The 16,615-nt window shown below is 50.9% G+C and overlaps 1 protein-coding gene across 2 annotated transcripts in view; it reads left to right on the top strand.

The window, feature by feature from the left end:
• Ankrd6 (ankyrin repeat domain 6) overlaps nt 1–16,615 on the top strand; it is a 142,577-nt gene that overhangs the window by 111,710 nt on the left and 14,252 nt on the right. For both annotated transcript variants that reach the window (XM_032904838.1, XM_032904846.1), the window contains exons 4-10: nt 5,478–5,576; nt 7,121–7,219; nt 9,051–9,149; nt 10,494–10,592; nt 11,595–11,693; nt 12,481–12,558; nt 15,901–16,005. In XM_032904838.1, coding sequence (XP_032760729.1) covers nt 5,478–5,576; nt 7,121–7,219; nt 9,051–9,149; nt 10,494–10,592; nt 11,595–11,693; nt 12,481–12,558; nt 15,901–16,005 — 678 coding nt within the window. The remainder of the gene's footprint in view (nt 1–5,477; nt 5,577–7,120; nt 7,220–9,050; nt 9,150–10,493; nt 10,593–11,594; nt 11,694–12,480; nt 12,559–15,900; nt 16,006–16,615) is intronic.

A 16,615-nucleotide genomic window follows, 5' to 3' on the forward strand; every position in this document is an offset into this window, starting at 1 on the left:
GTAATATCTGAGAATTAGAGGAAGAATGACCTTCAGTGGCCTGGAGTGGGATTATTATGAATTTCAACCCGTGGAAGCCAGTTTTTTAGAATCTGCAGCTCCGGGAGCAAATTCTGTCTTGTTTCCCGCTAATCCTATCAACTCTCAGAGGAGCTCAAACGCCATTTCTGATTGGTCAATGAGTAAGCACATGACTCCTACCCCAGAAATAGTCCAGGATCCTGTGGCCAAGGTAAAAAGCATGAAGGAAGACAAAAATAAGAGAAAGCAGAGAAGAAAGGCTAGGAAGGACCCCAGAAGATCTGAGAAAGAAGAGGTCAGCCCCGCGCGTTTCGCGCTTCGTACCTGGTTGGTGTAGGGCTTGCTTACAGCACGTTTGCTTGGGCCCCTCGGGGCTTCCTCCGGAAGGGGGTGTGCTCCATCCCCGCATGACCAGGGCTTCATTCACGAGCTTGGCTTTGGGACACCCAGTGCTTTTCACTGCATAGGAGATGGAAGTCAAAGCATTTCAGAACAAAGATTTAGACCTCAGGTTCTGGGGTTCTGCCATGTGAAGTCCTGGTATTTCGGGGACGTCGAATGGTGGCAGTCCAGACTGCTGTGCTAGCAGGCCAGTATGTTCCAAATCAGAGTGCCAACTGCAGTGTTCCTGGCAGTGTCTCTTCCTTTGCTCCTTCCCAGCTAATCATTTAACACACAGACGCTGGGTGACTTAGGGACTGGCTGGCCTCGATGCTGCTCTCCCAGCTCGCGTAGTGAGGCAGCCCCAACCTCACAGACGCCAGCTCCTTTTGGAGACTGGTGCTAAGGTTGGACTGGCTTCAAAAGCTGGTGGCAGCTTGCTGTAAAGGCAGAGGCTTTACAGTTTGAATTAGCTAGCTGCCCTAGGTGAGGCTTATCGATAGAACAGGTTAGGGATCACCAAGAGTTGAGGGAACATGGAGAAATGTGCTGAGAGAACTAGGCTTCCTTTGGCATTTTCTTCCAATTCAGGGTTTCCTGATACAGATCCTATTCAAGCTGAGTTGCTGTGTGGGTCCATTTGTAGGTCAAGGGTAGCCTTTGTGTGGTGTTTAAAAGAGGACATGTAGCCAGTAGTATATTTAAAATAATGAGAATATATACTATAGTACCTTCGTGTGTTTAGTTTTATAGGAGCCAAGAATTGATTCTCAGGTAACTGAGAGCACTTCAGCTGAGGGTCTGGGCTCAGCTGTGTTCTGGAGAGTCAGTGGTTCCACACATGGCTCCCCAGCCCTACCCCACCCCCGCACTCTGTCTCTCTCAGAGCCTTTCATTCTCATCTTGGTAACTAACATGAGAGGGCTAGCGTCTAAGATTGGAGGAGGCCACTGGAACCAGTTTAGCCCTGGAGGACAGCGCTGTTTGTCCTGCTGTAAAGAACAGGGCAGTAATAGACACGGTCAGCAGAGCGCCAGGCTCTCCACAGCGGCAGTAAAGCTAGAGTGGGAGTCGGATGCTTGCACGGGGTCGCACCTGAATGGGCCAGCTGGCCTAGGACAGCTTCTCACTACGACTGCACCCAGCTGTCGGATCTCCTTGAGTCTTAACGATCCATTTGGAAATGTTCTACTAAGAACCGACACAAGACTCAGGTTTAGTGTTCCTATCAAGTTGGAGTCTCTCAAAGGGAAGTTGTCTCAAAGGAAGCAAACGCCCTCCATAGGTGAGCAAAGACGTAATAAGCAATGGTGCCTGCTGGCCCAACGCTGCCTCAGCTCTTCATTTCATGAGCAACTTGAGGAATACGGTGGACCGTTTGACCTGAACGGAGCCCTTCACGGGACGGTTTGACCAGACTTGCCGAGTAGGGCACGTTGCTCCCACTTTATATGCAGTAGCATGGAATGCAAGTTTCTTCTAAAGAGGCTGCTCCGATTGATCCCAGGAATGTTTGGCAGAATGCCCGTCACTTGTGGGATGATTAAAAGGCCTCTCCTGCTAGGAACCCGACTGAGTCAGTACTGAGCTCACGTTTCTTGTTGAGAACAATCTTTTTATTTTTTTAAATGACCATTTTGGGACAACCCATGGCTAATCTGATAGGGAAATAAGATGTCTTAGAAATCTTGGCGGAATTTTAAAAAGCTGAGACCTGGATGCGATCCCATCTGACGTGTTTGGGCATTGAGCATGGCTCCACCCGGAAAACCCTTCTCTGAGTCTAGCTCATCTCCAGGAAGCCATGTATAAGTGTTACATTATCCATGTGTCTTAGTCAGGGTTTCTATTCCTGCACAAACACCATGGCCAAGAAGCAGGTTGGGGAGGAAAGGGTTTATTCAGCTTACACTTTCCACATTGCTGGTCATCACCAAAGGAAGTCAGGACTGGAACTCAAGCAGGTCAGGAAGCAGGATCTGATGCAGAGGCCATGGAGGGATATTTCTTACTAGCTTGCTTCCCCTGGCTTACTCAGCTTGCTGTCTTACAGAACCCAGGACCACCAGCCCAGGGATGGCACCACCCACAATGGGCTGGGTCCTCCCCACTTGATCACTAATTGAGAAAATGCCTTACAGCTGGATCTCATGCAGGCATTTCCTCAAGGGAGGCTCCTTTCTCTGTGATAACTCAAGCTTGTGTCAAGTTGACACACAAAACCAGCCAGTGCAATATATGACCATAAGACACAGAAGGATCCTCTCCAAGTTCAATACTTTGGATTAATAGTCCAAATCTAACTTATAGTGTAATGAAAACCGACGGTGTCAGGGGCAGAGTTGTTGAATACAGAGCCAGTCACACCAGTCATGGGGCTGGGGCTGCACATCCTCTCCCAGCCCTCTCCATGACCCTTAAATCATCAAGTAAATGGGGAGAAAGGCTCGTAGAGGGGTAGTCCTGTTCCTCATGCCTTCTTATGGCTTACATTGTAATTGGTAATAACTTTACCTAATGTGTGGAGTTATATATGTTAAAAGTTAAAAGTCGGAAGGTTATACTCTTGTTAGTTCCAGACTTAGAAGGCAGAGGCAGGAGGATCTCCACGACTTCGATGGCAGCCTGGTCTATAGAGCGACTTCCAGGACAGCCAGGGCTACACAGAGATACCCTGTCTTAAAAACAAGTTTTTTAAAGTTGCAAAGCACTTTGGCCAGTTATGAGCATCTGGGGTTGCCAGTAACCATTGCAAAAAAGAAGCTTCCCTAACCAAAGCAGACACCAGCACTATCCTCCAGGCACAAACTTCATTATTTGGAAAGCAATTTGAGAGGTACATCCTGTCGATGCAAAGCAACAGCTGGGGCTTCCCTATCTGGGGCCTATGGCCTCCCTAGCCACCGGTTTCCAACGGAGTTTATAGTGCCAGACGGGATTCTCTCCGGTGGAGAGACCTGGTCCTATGGAGAAAGCCGGTGGTTACCGCCCCGTCTCAGTCTCTCAGGGCTGTGATAACACACCACAGCCAGGGCAACTTTATAAAGCTCAGCTGAGCTCACGGCTTCAGGGAGTTAGAATCCGTGCTGGGATGGCGGCAGGAACAGCCGGACGCTCACACCATGATCCTCAAGCAGGAGGCAGAGAGGCAGCGGCACACTGGGAATGGTTGAAGTTTTTTTGAAACCTCAAAATCCACCTCATCTGACAAGGTCACCCCTGTTCCCAAACACTTCCACCAGCTGAGGACCAAGCATTTGAGTACGTGAGCCCAGGAGGGCCATCCCATTCAAACCACTGCACCCCAGCCCAGACTTGCCGCTGTCGCGCGGGGGCGGGGGAGGGGGCTCACTGGTTAGTGTTGCACACTAGGTCTAAGCTAAGTAGGGTGATTAATGGCCGCTCGCCACTAGCCACCTAAGAGCATTCAAAAGAACAAGGAAGAAATTAAAAGTCACTTCTTGTAGATGAAACAATTTAATTATTTTATGGGCATGGGTATTTTGCCTACATGTAAGTATGTGTACTTCATGCGTACACGATGTCCACGGAGACCCTCTGGAACTGGAGTTACAGCTAGTTTTTTTTTTTGTTTGTTTTTTTTTTTTTTTTTGTTTTGGGTTTTTTTTTTTTTTTTTTTTTCGGAGCTGGGGACAGCTGTTTTAAGCTGCCGTGTGGGTGCTTGGGATTGAATCTGGGTCCTCTGGAGGAGAAACAATGCTTTGAACTACTGAGCCATTTCTCCAGCCCCCTTCCATGTGGATTTTAAGAGAGACGTTAATGATTTTTATTTTAAGAAAAGCAGATTTGAGGTTATTTTGTGTTGAAAATGGAGTCTCGCTGTGTAGACAGGTCTAGCTTTTACCTCATGATTCACCTGCCTTTGCCTCCTGAGTGTTGGGATTATAGGTGTGTACCAAGTACCCAGCCACATGTGTGTTCTGGCTAGGATTGAGTAGGTTTTATTATTCTCTCTCTCTCTCTCTCTCTCTCTCTCTCTCTCTCTCTCTCACACACACAAACTGTAACATGAAATATATTCTGAAACTCTGAAATGTTTCAGAGAAGTTCAGGAATGTGTCCTCGCCCCTCTCTCTGGAAAATGTACTAATGCAAATCTTATCAGCTGACTCATAGAATCCTAAAGAAAGAACCTTGGCCCTTCCTTTTTTCCTGTGAGGGTCCTGAGGCCCTGCAAACGGTACACAACTATAGACAACCTATTCTTCTGATCCGCTGGCCCTTAGCTTATGATTCCTACCTGAAAATATCCACACGGTTCACCCATCTCCCCTTTCAAGCCTGGACCTCAGGCATGACTTGACTTTGCCTTAACTTGACTCTTGAGTGCATGCCAGAGATCAACTGTGTTCCTAGAAGCCCAGAGCTCAGAGGCCTTCATTACTATCACCTCTGGGGTGTTTACTCCTCCTCTCTGCCACAGTTAGGGGGGAAGAGTCAAGTTCTGCTTTGGTGCCTGAAGGAGAAAACTAGTCACCCTAGGAATCCCATTGCTGAGGAAGGGTCAGAATGCAGCATAAATCAGGCAGAGCCATCTCAGAAATATGTGGGAGGAGGCTGCAGTCCTGGGGTCCTCACACCCCCATGTTGCTCTGGGCTAGTGCAAATCAGTGAACAAATTACACACCTGTCATCAAAGCATGAGGCCCTTAAACTGTCACAAGTGGAGAGTGATTCCTCTGTAATCTGGGCCTGAGGACCTCGCAGGGAATAAGGATTGCAGGAGCTGCTGGTTGAACTGTATGCCATATACAGCCTGGCTCCCAGACATGTCTCCATTAGGCAGCCAGAAAGAGCCTGGCTCTCCTTCAGAGGTAGATCTGAGGCCAACACCCACTCTTGCTATTGACATAAGATCCCTTCCAGGTTATGAACAAATTGCTCTGCTGCGTGCATTCTCTACTAATGGGACCCCAAAGCTTGCTTTGCCCAAGCCCTCCTGCAAGTAACCAGTCTCCTTGATGAGATAAGAGATCCCCCGAGACTGGCTTAAGGAAGGAACGACGTGGACTGCTAGAGAAATCTATTGTTCTTGCCTCTGTGTCATTTTGTAGGGGGACCAGACAGCCTTGCACCGGGCCACTGTGGTGGGAAACACTGAGATCCTCACAGCGCTTATCCGGGAGGGATGTGCCCTGGACAGACAGGACAAGGTGAGTGGGGTGGTTACGGCTGACTGGAGCTGAGGAGCAGGCCTGACTCACTGTGGTACGTTCAAGATGCTATCCTTCTCCCAGCCAATGAGAGGCCAATCCAGACCTCTCTGAAAGAGTATCAGGGACCCCAGACTTTGTGTTTGTTTAAAAACCCTTCCCACTATGCTGAAGCTCTGCTAATAAGTCGAGGTAAAGGAAAGGAAATGCAGAACTCAGGACCTGTGAAAGTGCCTTGAAGGTGAGAGGAAGACGCATCCTCAGGGGCTCTGTGTTTTCAAGCAAGTTGAATTTTTTAGCTCTTGAAAACAAAAGGAACCAATCATTTCTTTCTTCTAAGAATCCCAGTGATACATTGTATACTAGCCCAGCGTTTTGAATCCTAATGACACATTGTTTACTAACCCTGTTTTTAAATTGTCGAATCTCAGGATGTGGATGTTTGTATTTAGTGCAGTGCGGCCTCTGTGTCTTTCTCTCACCCGCCCGTGTGCAGCAAAGTGAGCAGACAGGAAATGCAGCACGAGATACCTCAGCACATCCCAGGGCCCTGGCTCAGGAATGGTTCCTCTCTCTTTCTGCTGCTGCTCCAATTCTGACCCCAGCTGGGCCTGGTGACCTCTTGCCCTCCCCAGCGTTGCCCTGCTCCTCGATGCTGGAACCCTGGCTCTCGTCTTTTGGGTGCCATGTGCATTGGGCCTTAGCTCTTTCGTGCACATCTCTCGATGTACATAACTGGAGAATGTACCCTTGCCTGAGCATAACAGCCTGGAGCTACTACATGTGTGTTCCAGCCTGCCGGTCTTTCATTCCCTCTCTCCTAGTAACTTAGGCAGATGGCGGCCATTTTGTTTGTTTGTATTTAAAAGCCATGTATCTAGAAGTCTTGGTTAACTTATTTACAGTCAGTGTGTCTTTGATGAATGGTAAACCAGAGACCCCTAAATTTTGACAAAGACAAGGGTATGGTGTTGCATGCTTTTAATCTTAGCTTTCACGGGGTCTCTGAATTTGAGGCCAGCCTAGTCTGTATATCAAGTTCTAGGCCAGCCAGGGCTAGTGAGATCTTCAGTATCTTCGATCTTCAATAACTAAATATTTTTTGTGTGTGAAGGAATGGGATTGGGGGAATTTTCTATCTAATAAGGCCGTTTTTCAGGGCGTCTTCTGGTATCAGGAGCATGGTGGCGCCTAGGGGACAGTGGAACTGGGAAGGAATGACAGTGTACCATCCCAACCATGCTGTTTTCTACAGACAGAGCCGTGGGGGCTCTGGAGCCTTTCTGGATGGTGCGCTTCCAAGGAGATTTATGCCCTGACCACCCACTGCACCTCCCGAGGTCGTTTCTCCTCCATGAGTCCAGAGTGGCTCTTGTCCTGCTGTTTCTAAGAGAATGGAGAAACCGGCCACTCAGATCTTTGTCTGTGATCCGTGGTTCTGATGGGCACCAGTTGCAGAAGGTCCTGCAGCTTCTGTAGTGTGGTGTTTGGATGAGAGGAGCCAGAGCCTAGGTAATGTGTTGTCTTGCCCATGTGTCACTCAGGATGGGAATACGGCCCTGCATGAAGCCGCCTGGCATGGATTCAGCCAGTCAACCAAGCTGCTCGTTAAAGCCGGAGCCAACGTGCTTGCCAGAAACAAGGTGAGGCCCGGCAGCTGACCTCCTCCTTCACAGATAAGGTGGATTGTGGGAATCTTTACTCCTGTTTGTCTCCTATCTGTGAGAGTCGCCTGGGAGAGCTCACTGGGGCATGGAGGACGCTGCAGGGGCAGCCTCACCTAGACGGTTCTCTGGAGAGGTAGGTTGGCTGGTCAATGCCCCTGCATCCCCTAAAAGGAAACGAAGTTTTACCTGTTTGTATGGTAGCTACCGTCTGAGGTTTCTGTCTTAAAGCAGCGAGGCATGCTAGGAAAACTTTACCCTTAGGTGAATACTACGATAGCAATACTCGAGCAGTAAAGATGCAGGAGAGGAGTGGAAGGTGCTGGCTCAGTGCTAGCCTGGAGAGACATCGCCCAGGTATTATCAGTGGCTGTCTATCTCCGTTTAGACTTATCAGTCTCTGGTGTTCGTTTTTACTTTTGTGCCCTTTCCAAAATTTCTAAACCGAACCGATTATTTCTTCAGCCATCGGGAGAAGAGGCACGTGCTATTTTATAAATAAAAGGAGCGTGGTCAGCACCCTTAGAATATCTGTAGAGGTTTGGAGAAGGGAGGGGGGTTGACAAGGGGTTGCCTTTTCTCTCCTGGGGTGGCCAGTGTTTAGGAACCTGGGGATTTCCCATAATGCACTTGCGTGGTTGGTGACTGGCTGTGGTCTCACATGGAGAAATGGAGGAATTCTGAGTCTGGGCTTGGGGAGACACAGCAGTAGAGCTGTGGTCAGCAGCTCTCCTCAGGCAGCCTTGTGCTCACATTTCTTGAGGTCTCTTCATGGGCAAAAGCCTGTGGGACCCTGAAAGGTGATTCATGTCATTCCCAATGAGCCATGTTTAAAAAGAGCTTCTAAGACAGGACCACGTTGGAGAGTCAGTACCCAGGGTTTGTATCTACTGTAGGCCACATTTCTAATGGCTGCCTTGGAGGAGGGCTTACATAAAGTCTGTATATTAGGAACGACTCATATCTCATGAGTTCATACAAGTGTACGTGGTTGTGTAATTACTGCCAGAGTCAGGTCCCTGGAACTGACTGGTTGTAAGCTGCTTGTGGGTGCTGGGAATTGAACCTGGGTTCAAATATCCCATGAGGGATATTTATTTAGTGGCAAAGTATTTCCCCTTAGGTCAACATTTTTCCATAATTCAAATGTTTATGTTTCAAAACATTGAAAACAGGCCTCCTGGTACAGGCCTCCTGGTACAGGCCTCCCGGTACAGGCCTCCTGGTACAGGCCTCCTGGTACAGGCCTCCCGGTACAGGCCTCCCGGTACAGGCCTCCCGGTACAGGCCTCCCGGTACAGGCCTCCCGGTACAGGCCTCCTGGTACAGGCCTCCCGGTACAGGCCTCCCGGTACAGGCCTCCCGGTACAGGCCTCCCGGTACAGGCCTCCTGGTACAGGCCTCCCGGTACAGGCCTCCCGGTACAGGCCTCCCGGTACAGGCCTACAAGCCACGTGTTAGCCTCCCCTTCCAGGAAGTGTCCATAGCCCATGCTGGACAGAGTCCTCTGAGACGGGTTCATCACAGCACTCGTGCTTGTGATTCAGAAAATACAAGGACCAATGACAAGCTCAGGGCCTCAGGAGGGAGGCCCAAACTCTGTCTCTGGTAAAGAAGTCAAGGCTAAGCGAGTGAAGAGAGGGGACTGTGCAGTCACCATTCCTGTATCGGGAAACAGCAGCTGGGATCCATCCCTGTCACTGTGTGGAATGTGACCATGGCTGACGCCCCTGAGTGAGTATTTCACGGTGCAGGTCTGCAGGTATATGCTGCTAACGCGTCTCCCCTTCTCTCTCTCTCTCTCTCCAAGGCAGGGAACACGGCTCTGCACCTGGCCTGCCAGAACAGTCACTCCCAGAGCACACGCGTCCTCCTGCTGGGCGGCTCCCGGGCTGACCTCAAAAATAATGTGGGTGACAGCGCCAGCCTCTCTCAGGCACTGTCATACGACCTTGGGAAAGAATGTCCCCAGATCAGACTCAGCGTTGATACCTACAAACTATAAAGTACCAGAGCGTTTGGGAGCCTGATCTCTAAATTAGGACTTTGCTGTTTTCTGAGGGGTCGCTTAGGGAAAATGCTGCTTTCCCCATTAATGCCTTGAGTTTACCTTAGCATTTCTTACTGTGTGTCTGTCAGGACCAGAAAGACTGTATGTAAATGAGCAGTTCTCACTCTGTGGGCCGAGACCCCTCTGGCAAACCTCCATCTCCAAAAATACTTAGCATTGCAATTCATAACGGTAACAAAATACAGTTATGAAACAGCAACAGAAATAATTCTACAGCCGGGGTCACCACAGCACGAGGAACTGCATTAAAGGGTGGCAGCATTAGGAAGGTTGAGAACAACCGGTACAAATGATTTCAGGATGTCTACCCACCCACATAGAGGGTTGTATGGCTGCTGCGAGGACAGTACCAGGCAGGGCTGTTCGTGGTACTCAGTACCGAGCCTCTTCAAAGGGCAGCTGTTGACAACAGCAGTGTCTTTCCCAGGAGTAGACAGAGCAGTAGTTCTAGAACAATGTGTCACTAGAAGGGCTTGAGGACATCCTTCCTCCCGTGTTTTCTGAGGAAAGCTTGTGGTTTAAGCTTCTCTCAGAAATTGCCAGTATCTCCCTGTTTGGGGCAGACTTAGATAATATAGTTCTAGAATTCTCCGAATCCTAGCATTGGCTGTCTCTTAGTCCAAAGGACTGAGACAGCCGTGCTAAGTGGCCGCGATTATCTAGACAGAAAGAAAACACCGGCCAGAGCCTGTAGAGTACAGCGATGTCTCCCTGGGTTATCAAAGGCAGTGGAGTCTAGCCTTGCCCACTAAGCAGGATTGTGCGTCTGACTCCTCAGCTCCCTACTCTGTATTGCTCCTTGGGGGATGACAGCAGCCTTCCAGCTGCGATGGGTCCCTGCTGGGAAACTCATTTCGAAAGCAAGATTACAGGTCTTCACTTCATTATTTCAGACACTTTGTGCTGTCGGGGAGGTCACTCAGGCTCCATTATCACCCACATTAGCTTTTCCAAAGCGCTCGTGGGAAGTGAGCGTCTAGTTTTATATGCACAGAAGCAAAGCAAAGCAAAGACTCTTGGGATTGGAGTAGCCATGTTATAGGTCCGTGCTTCCCACAGCATACACTTGTCTGCCAGCTTTTAAGTGATGACCTTCACTGTTGTTGTTGTTGTTGTTGTTGTTGTTGTTGTTGTTGTTGTTGTGTAACCGCTGGCTACTGAGAGTTTGCTTTCCGTCCACAGGCAGGGGACACCTGCTTGCACGTGGCTGCGCGCTATAACCACTTGTCCGTTGTTAGACTCCTCCTCAGTGCTTTCTGCTCTGTTCATGAAAAGAACCAGGTCAGTGCCACACCTCTCCATGCACTGTGTACCCACCACGGGGCAGCCTAATGGGATAAGGACAGGAGCAGAGGCTGCTGGGAAGTGTTGCCTTCCGACTTGTCTGGGACCCCACCAGCACTGTTCTCTGTGGGTATCTCACTGTTCCAGTGGCCCTGGCTTACCTGGCGGCCTCCATCCTTGGACGCGTATCCTTACCGTTCCAGCACACGTCACCGCAGTCACATAGTGAACATTTTGGGGAGAGCTTACCGTGGCTTTTGCTTACACTGGGATTTTTACCAAGAAAACCTACAAAAAGGAGTGTGGCGTAGAAAAGAAGCCAGGATGACAGGTTTCTCACGAATTCCACCGTTCCGTTCCCTACACTGCCTCTTCTGTGTGAGCTGCAGAGTCTCCCGTTTCTTTAAAATTGTGCCTCTGGGAGCTGTCTCCCTTTCAGGGCTGGTTATCTGGGAACACTCCTTATAAGAGAATATGAAAACGTGAAGGCTGCTGGTGGAAGTGCAGAAAGCAGTCAGCTTTAACCAAAGCCTGGGCCTCGGTGTCTCCCCCTGAGCCTGCAGATGAACTTTTCTGGGGTCCACGCAGCTGGCTGAGGCACAGGCACAGGTTCTCAGCTTTCCCTCAGTCTCAGCTCAGAAGCCAAGTGCTTCTAACCCTGACCTCCCTGGGCTGATATACAGGGTGACCTGCTCTTAGCCCCCAAGCCTGTCTGAAACCCAGAAACTTTGAGACCCTCCATTCTCAGCTACCCAACTGGTCCTTTTCACCTCTACAAACGTAATCCTGGTTTGTGGCTTCCGGACTCCTCAGGCAACACGGAGGATGTGGTGAATGCCTTGACCATTGAGTTTTGGGGTCTCCTCCAGGCTTGCACAGAGAGCCTTGTGTTTTTATGACAAGTCTTGCCTGGATTTGGGAGAGCATTCTAGGCAGAGGTGCATAGCTAGCCTAGAACCAATATGTCTGTCGAGCAAGCTGTCTTCTGGTTGCTTTCAGGCTGGAGACACGGCCCTCCATGTGGCCGCTGCCCTAAATCACAAGAAGGTAGTTAAAATCCTGCTGGAAGCCGGTGCTGACACGACCCTTGTGAACAATGTAAGTTGATCCGCAGCAGGGAGTTCCACAGACTCGCAGGTCCTGAGGATCCAGAGAGCTTCGCCCAAGCCAGAGCCCCGGGGGGCTCTCATCTGAATTGGGCCATCTCCAAGCAGCCCCAGGAGTTAACAACTCCTTTAGACACTGGGCTGGGTGGGCACAGCCTAGCAAGAGGAGAGTTCTAAGGGTTCGCAACAGGCGGGCCTGTGTGTCTCAAGATGGCCCCTGACCAGTTGATAAGCCCAGATCCGCTGCCTTTCTCTCTGAGAAAGACTATCCCTCCTTTTTCAGTATGCCCGATCGCTTTTGTAGGCCCCACAGACGTAGGTCCCTTCTTCCTCCAAGGGACCTGCGGCATTGAAGCTGGTATTCCTTGTTTCTGTGTCTAGCTTGCCTTGCCCCAACCCCATCTTCTTCCTCCATCATAACCCTGAACCTGTCTGGCGTTGTCCACAATGACCAGGACACGCTCTCCTTCCCTTTAGAATCCAACTGGCATCCACTCCTGGCTTTTAATTGTGCCAACCTGCATGACGGCTGGAGCTTTGTGCTGAGGCTGCTCCCGGAGGGGAATTCAGGCCTAGCTGGGCTTTCTGGTCCTTCGTGTTGTTCAACAGAAACGCCCACCCTTACCTCCCTCCTTTCCTGCCCCTCTGAGGCTAAGAGGCTTTAATGGGCCTCGCTGATGCCGGCCACCGAGGAACTGAGGTCTGGGAGTGTGGTGAGAAGTGGAGCTACCCTACTCTGGCGTTCCTTTGTCACCTGCCTCCCCTCTGTCTTTCCTCAGGCAGGCCAGACCCCGCTGGAGACCGCCCGCTACCACGACAATCCCGAAGTTGCTCTGCTCCTCACCAAGGCTCCCCAGGTAGGACCCCTGCGGGGCTGGCACAGTTAGCCGGGATTCCTCTGGCCACGAAGTACTGAGGCCAGCTGAGGACAAATTAGAACTGACGGGCCAAGAAGCCAGGCGCGCAGAGTGTACTACTCCATGTGGGGCCAAGGCCAGCTCTTTATCCAGGGTGCCCTGGGCTCTCTGTGGTGTGCTCTTGCTGCCATGAGCTTCCTGAACCCTCCCTTCTCAGATACCCAGCAAGGGAAGACAGTGGTCCAGTTCAAACCAGACAGGGGCCTTGGAGAAATGAGGGGCTATTTCCCAAAGAAAGGTAGGTCAGGGGACCACTCTGTCTAGATAGATCAGTAAGTATCCACCAGAGGCGGTGAAATACAGAATAGGTTCCCACCCCTTCTTTAATTGGATCTGAATACGTTGTTCCTTACTCAGAAATGGTGGCTGATTTTATTAATTGAGTTGACGTTAAGTAACCATATGAGTTTGTAATCACAGCACCCTGAAATCACAGCTCTTTCCCCCTTCATAGTTTTACCCCCTGCAGACAGTCTCTGTATAACTGGGCCTACCCTTTCCATCCTTCCTCAAGCCATAGCTAAGACAGGACGGCATTCTGGAGTGCACCATCACCTCCTCTAGTGGAAGCAAGAGTCACTTTCTTAGTGTTGGGAAGGCAGGCTATCCCAGAGCAAGGCTGGAAACGCAGGTTTGCCCGTCTTATTGAGGCCCAGGGAGTGAAAAGAAGCTACCAGGCACCATGCTGCTAGTACCAGGGCCCAGCCTGTCAGGTGGCCCTCACGCTGCTATGACTAGCAGCAGTTCCTAGACTGCTTACAGTTCTCCTCTTTTGTAAGAGGCGCATGTGGAGTCGGTCCTACTCAGTGGTGTCTGCATATCCACACACTCGGATCAGGCATGGGGGGGTGAGAAGCTACTAGATAAATAATATGAAATCCTGAGGGAATGTTTGTTGCTGAGATGAGAATGGCCGTGTCGAGGACTCCGATGCCTTAGATCCATGGAGGATGCAGCCTTCCCCGGCTGGTGTTGGAGGGGTGGCCAAGCCAATGAGCTCTCAAAGCTGAGGACAGAGGGGCTTGAAATCCCTCTGGTCCATGTGCGGATGCTGAAAGGGCGTGCAAAACCGTTCACCACCACTTGTCCCCACAGACGTTTACACTCTGAAGACCGCGCCCCTTCAGAGACTGCTCATCCTCAGGGTAGCTAAACCTGCCTCTTGGTTCAGTGGTTGACAATGAACCCTGCCCCTTGCATATAATAACCTCAGCCCCCTGTTCATCTGTTTATAATGAGCATGCTCAGCTTCCAGCATGCTGCAGCCACCCCATCAGAGTGATCTCAGCTTTTCTGTGTCTGTCTACGTGCCTCTGTGTTCCTAATTCCCTGTTGCCTCCAGGGTCCCAGGACCCCATTCATGCAAGGGTGGGGTACCCCACCTCACTTGCACTTTGCAAAAGATAGAAAACTGCTCCTGGTCTCTCATAACCGGAAAGTAGGGAGTGCCATAGAAGTGTCATCAGCAGTCCATCTGTCTGCCATTCCAGCCCTTGATATCCACTCAGCTCCATCCTCAGCAAGTCACCAGGCACACAGAGTGGTGTGTGTTTGTCCCATCTGGCACTTGTCTACCAGAGCAGAGCAGAAGAGAGCTCTGCTCACTTCCTGAACAGTTCTCCTCTGTGTTTCTGTTTAGCAGCGGCCTAGGGCTCTGGGGAGGTAGTTTGGGAGCTGAGAGCACTGACTGCTCCTGTAGAGGACCCAGGTTCAATTCCCAACACCCACATCGTAGTTTACAACCATCCGTAACTCCAGTTCCAAGGATCCAGTGCCCTCTTCTGGCCTCTGTGGGTACTGCATGCATATATATTTAATATGGCAGCATCCAGGCAGGCAGGGTACAGGAGGGGCTAAGAGTTCTATCTACATCTTCATCTAAAGGCTGCTAGCAGAACACTGACTTCCAGGCAGCTAGGACAAAGGTATTAAAGCCCACACCACAAGGCCACACCACCCAACAGTGCCATTCCCAAGGCCAAACATAGACAGGCCATCACATTCCATATATGGTTTTACTTACCACATCTCCTCCTTGCACTGAGGGACTCTGAATTTACACACACACTCTCTTTACCTATCGTTTGCTGCTACCTGCTTTGCCTATAAACAAAAGTCCCTTCGTTGAAGCCCTTAGTTAAGTGTAGCCTTCGGTGACCAAGGCCTCTGGGCCAGCATTCGCTGATTGCCGCAGCCTGGGAAGTGCTGTGCTGTTCTGTTTGGTTTCCATTACCCTGAGAACAGCTGTGGGCCTTACTGTTCCTCTCAGGGCTAATAGCACATCTGAGGAGGGACGCTTGCTTGCTGCTGCGGTTTTGGGTTCAGATGACCTGAGTTATAAATGGCGGCTGCGTTTCACAAATGTGAAGACGTTCAGGCTTGAGTTCAGCTGTGCCTTGATGTAAGATCCCACAGGCCAAGCGAACAATCCGTGCTGGTGGCTTTGTCAGACTTGACTTACGAGAGTCTGAACTGTCACTAACTGGTTTGTGGCAGTGGCTCTGAGACTCTGGGCCAGAAGTTGAAGGCCCCTGATTCCTCAGATCTATGTTCTGCAGCTAAACACTCTTTGTCAACTAAACATCTTAGTGGCTGAGGGCAAGCACTGACTCAGGTATGGCCGTCTCCTGGTCCCAGCAGCTCCCCTTCTTTCCCTCTGATGACGAGCAGCTCTTAGTAGCTGAAACATGTGCTAGAGCTCCTCACCCAGCAGCTCCTGGGTACCCCAACATCTGCTGTCTATACCCTTCTACCTTAACTGCATTGTGAGGGGCAGACACCAGCCTTCCTTTGGGACGCCACAGTTAGTCTGACGGCTCACAGATGCCCTCCATGTTGTCCGAATTAAGTCGACAGTGTTTGGGGTGTGCACTCTGGCCAAGGGAACTGGAAGGTGGGGAACGAAACTGCCTGGAGCAGGCCTGCCGCATGGCTTGACGTTCCTGTCCTAGTTCTGAGGGGGTGGCATTCTCTGGAGTTAGGCTGTGCATAACTATCCGGCCACGCCGGCCCAGCACATGGACGCTTGGTATTGTTGCCATCTTAGAAGTTCTTGTGATCAGAGACGATAGCCTACCCTTCTCTGGGTCCCTGTTGTGCCCAGCACAAGACTGAGGAGGAGGAGGCATACAAGCGAGGTCCAGAGGTTTCTATGACGGCATTGCTTCCCACCAGGCTGTGGGTTCTGTTAGGTCAGAGTGCCATGCCCAGGGAGGATTCTCTGCCCCACGCTGATGCTGTGTCCCCCGTCACCCCTACAACTGTGGTATTTGTCTCCTTTAGATCTTGCGCTTCAGTCGTGGGCGAAGCCTGAGGAAAAGGAGGGAGAGGCTCAAGGAAGAGAGGAGGGCTCAGTCTGTGCCCAGAGATGAGGTGGCCCAGAGCAAGGTATGGCGGACTCTTCCGCAGACCCCAGACGCCCTCCAGTTACCGCCCCCTCAGCCTGTCCTCCCCCCTGGGGCCAGGCTGCTGCCCCCTCCCTGGGGTCCCTACTTCTGTCCATAGTTCCAGATCCTGTGTCTTTATGTGTGTGTGAGTGAGTGGCCTTCATCCTCCCTGTGTGTCCCATGTGCCCTCAGCCTTTGTCCCATCGTGCATACACCCGCACTGCACCCTGAGGTGTGCAGAACTTTGGCTGCGCTGCCATATTGTCACCTGGAGCCTTGTTAGCAACAGAGATTCCCAGGGCTTGGCTTGGACCTGCTGGAACAGGAGCTTAGGGTGGGGCGCCTGGTCTGTTGGGAACGGCTTTCTAGGTGATTCTGAGACCAACCAGGGCAAGCTGCCTCGTCAGTTTCTAACTACAGCATGGACCAAGGCAATTCTGGCTTCTGTGTGCACATCAGCAAAGGACGTGGGTTGGATGGTACAGGTTATGAACTGGCTTCGGAGTCCCCTTTGTTCTGTTCACCCCTCCGTAGGTGCCACTGGGCAGTGAACAATATGGTGTCCCTTGTAAGACCAGGGACACTTTGGGGGAAGGGGGAAGTGCAGAGGG

The sequence above is a fragment of the Rattus rattus genome, chromosome 1, assembly GCF_011064425.1.
Source record: "Rattus rattus isolate New Zealand chromosome 1, Rrattus_CSIRO_v1, whole genome shotgun sequence".
Lineage (NCBI taxonomy): Eukaryota > Metazoa > Chordata > Mammalia > Rodentia > Muridae > Rattus > Rattus rattus.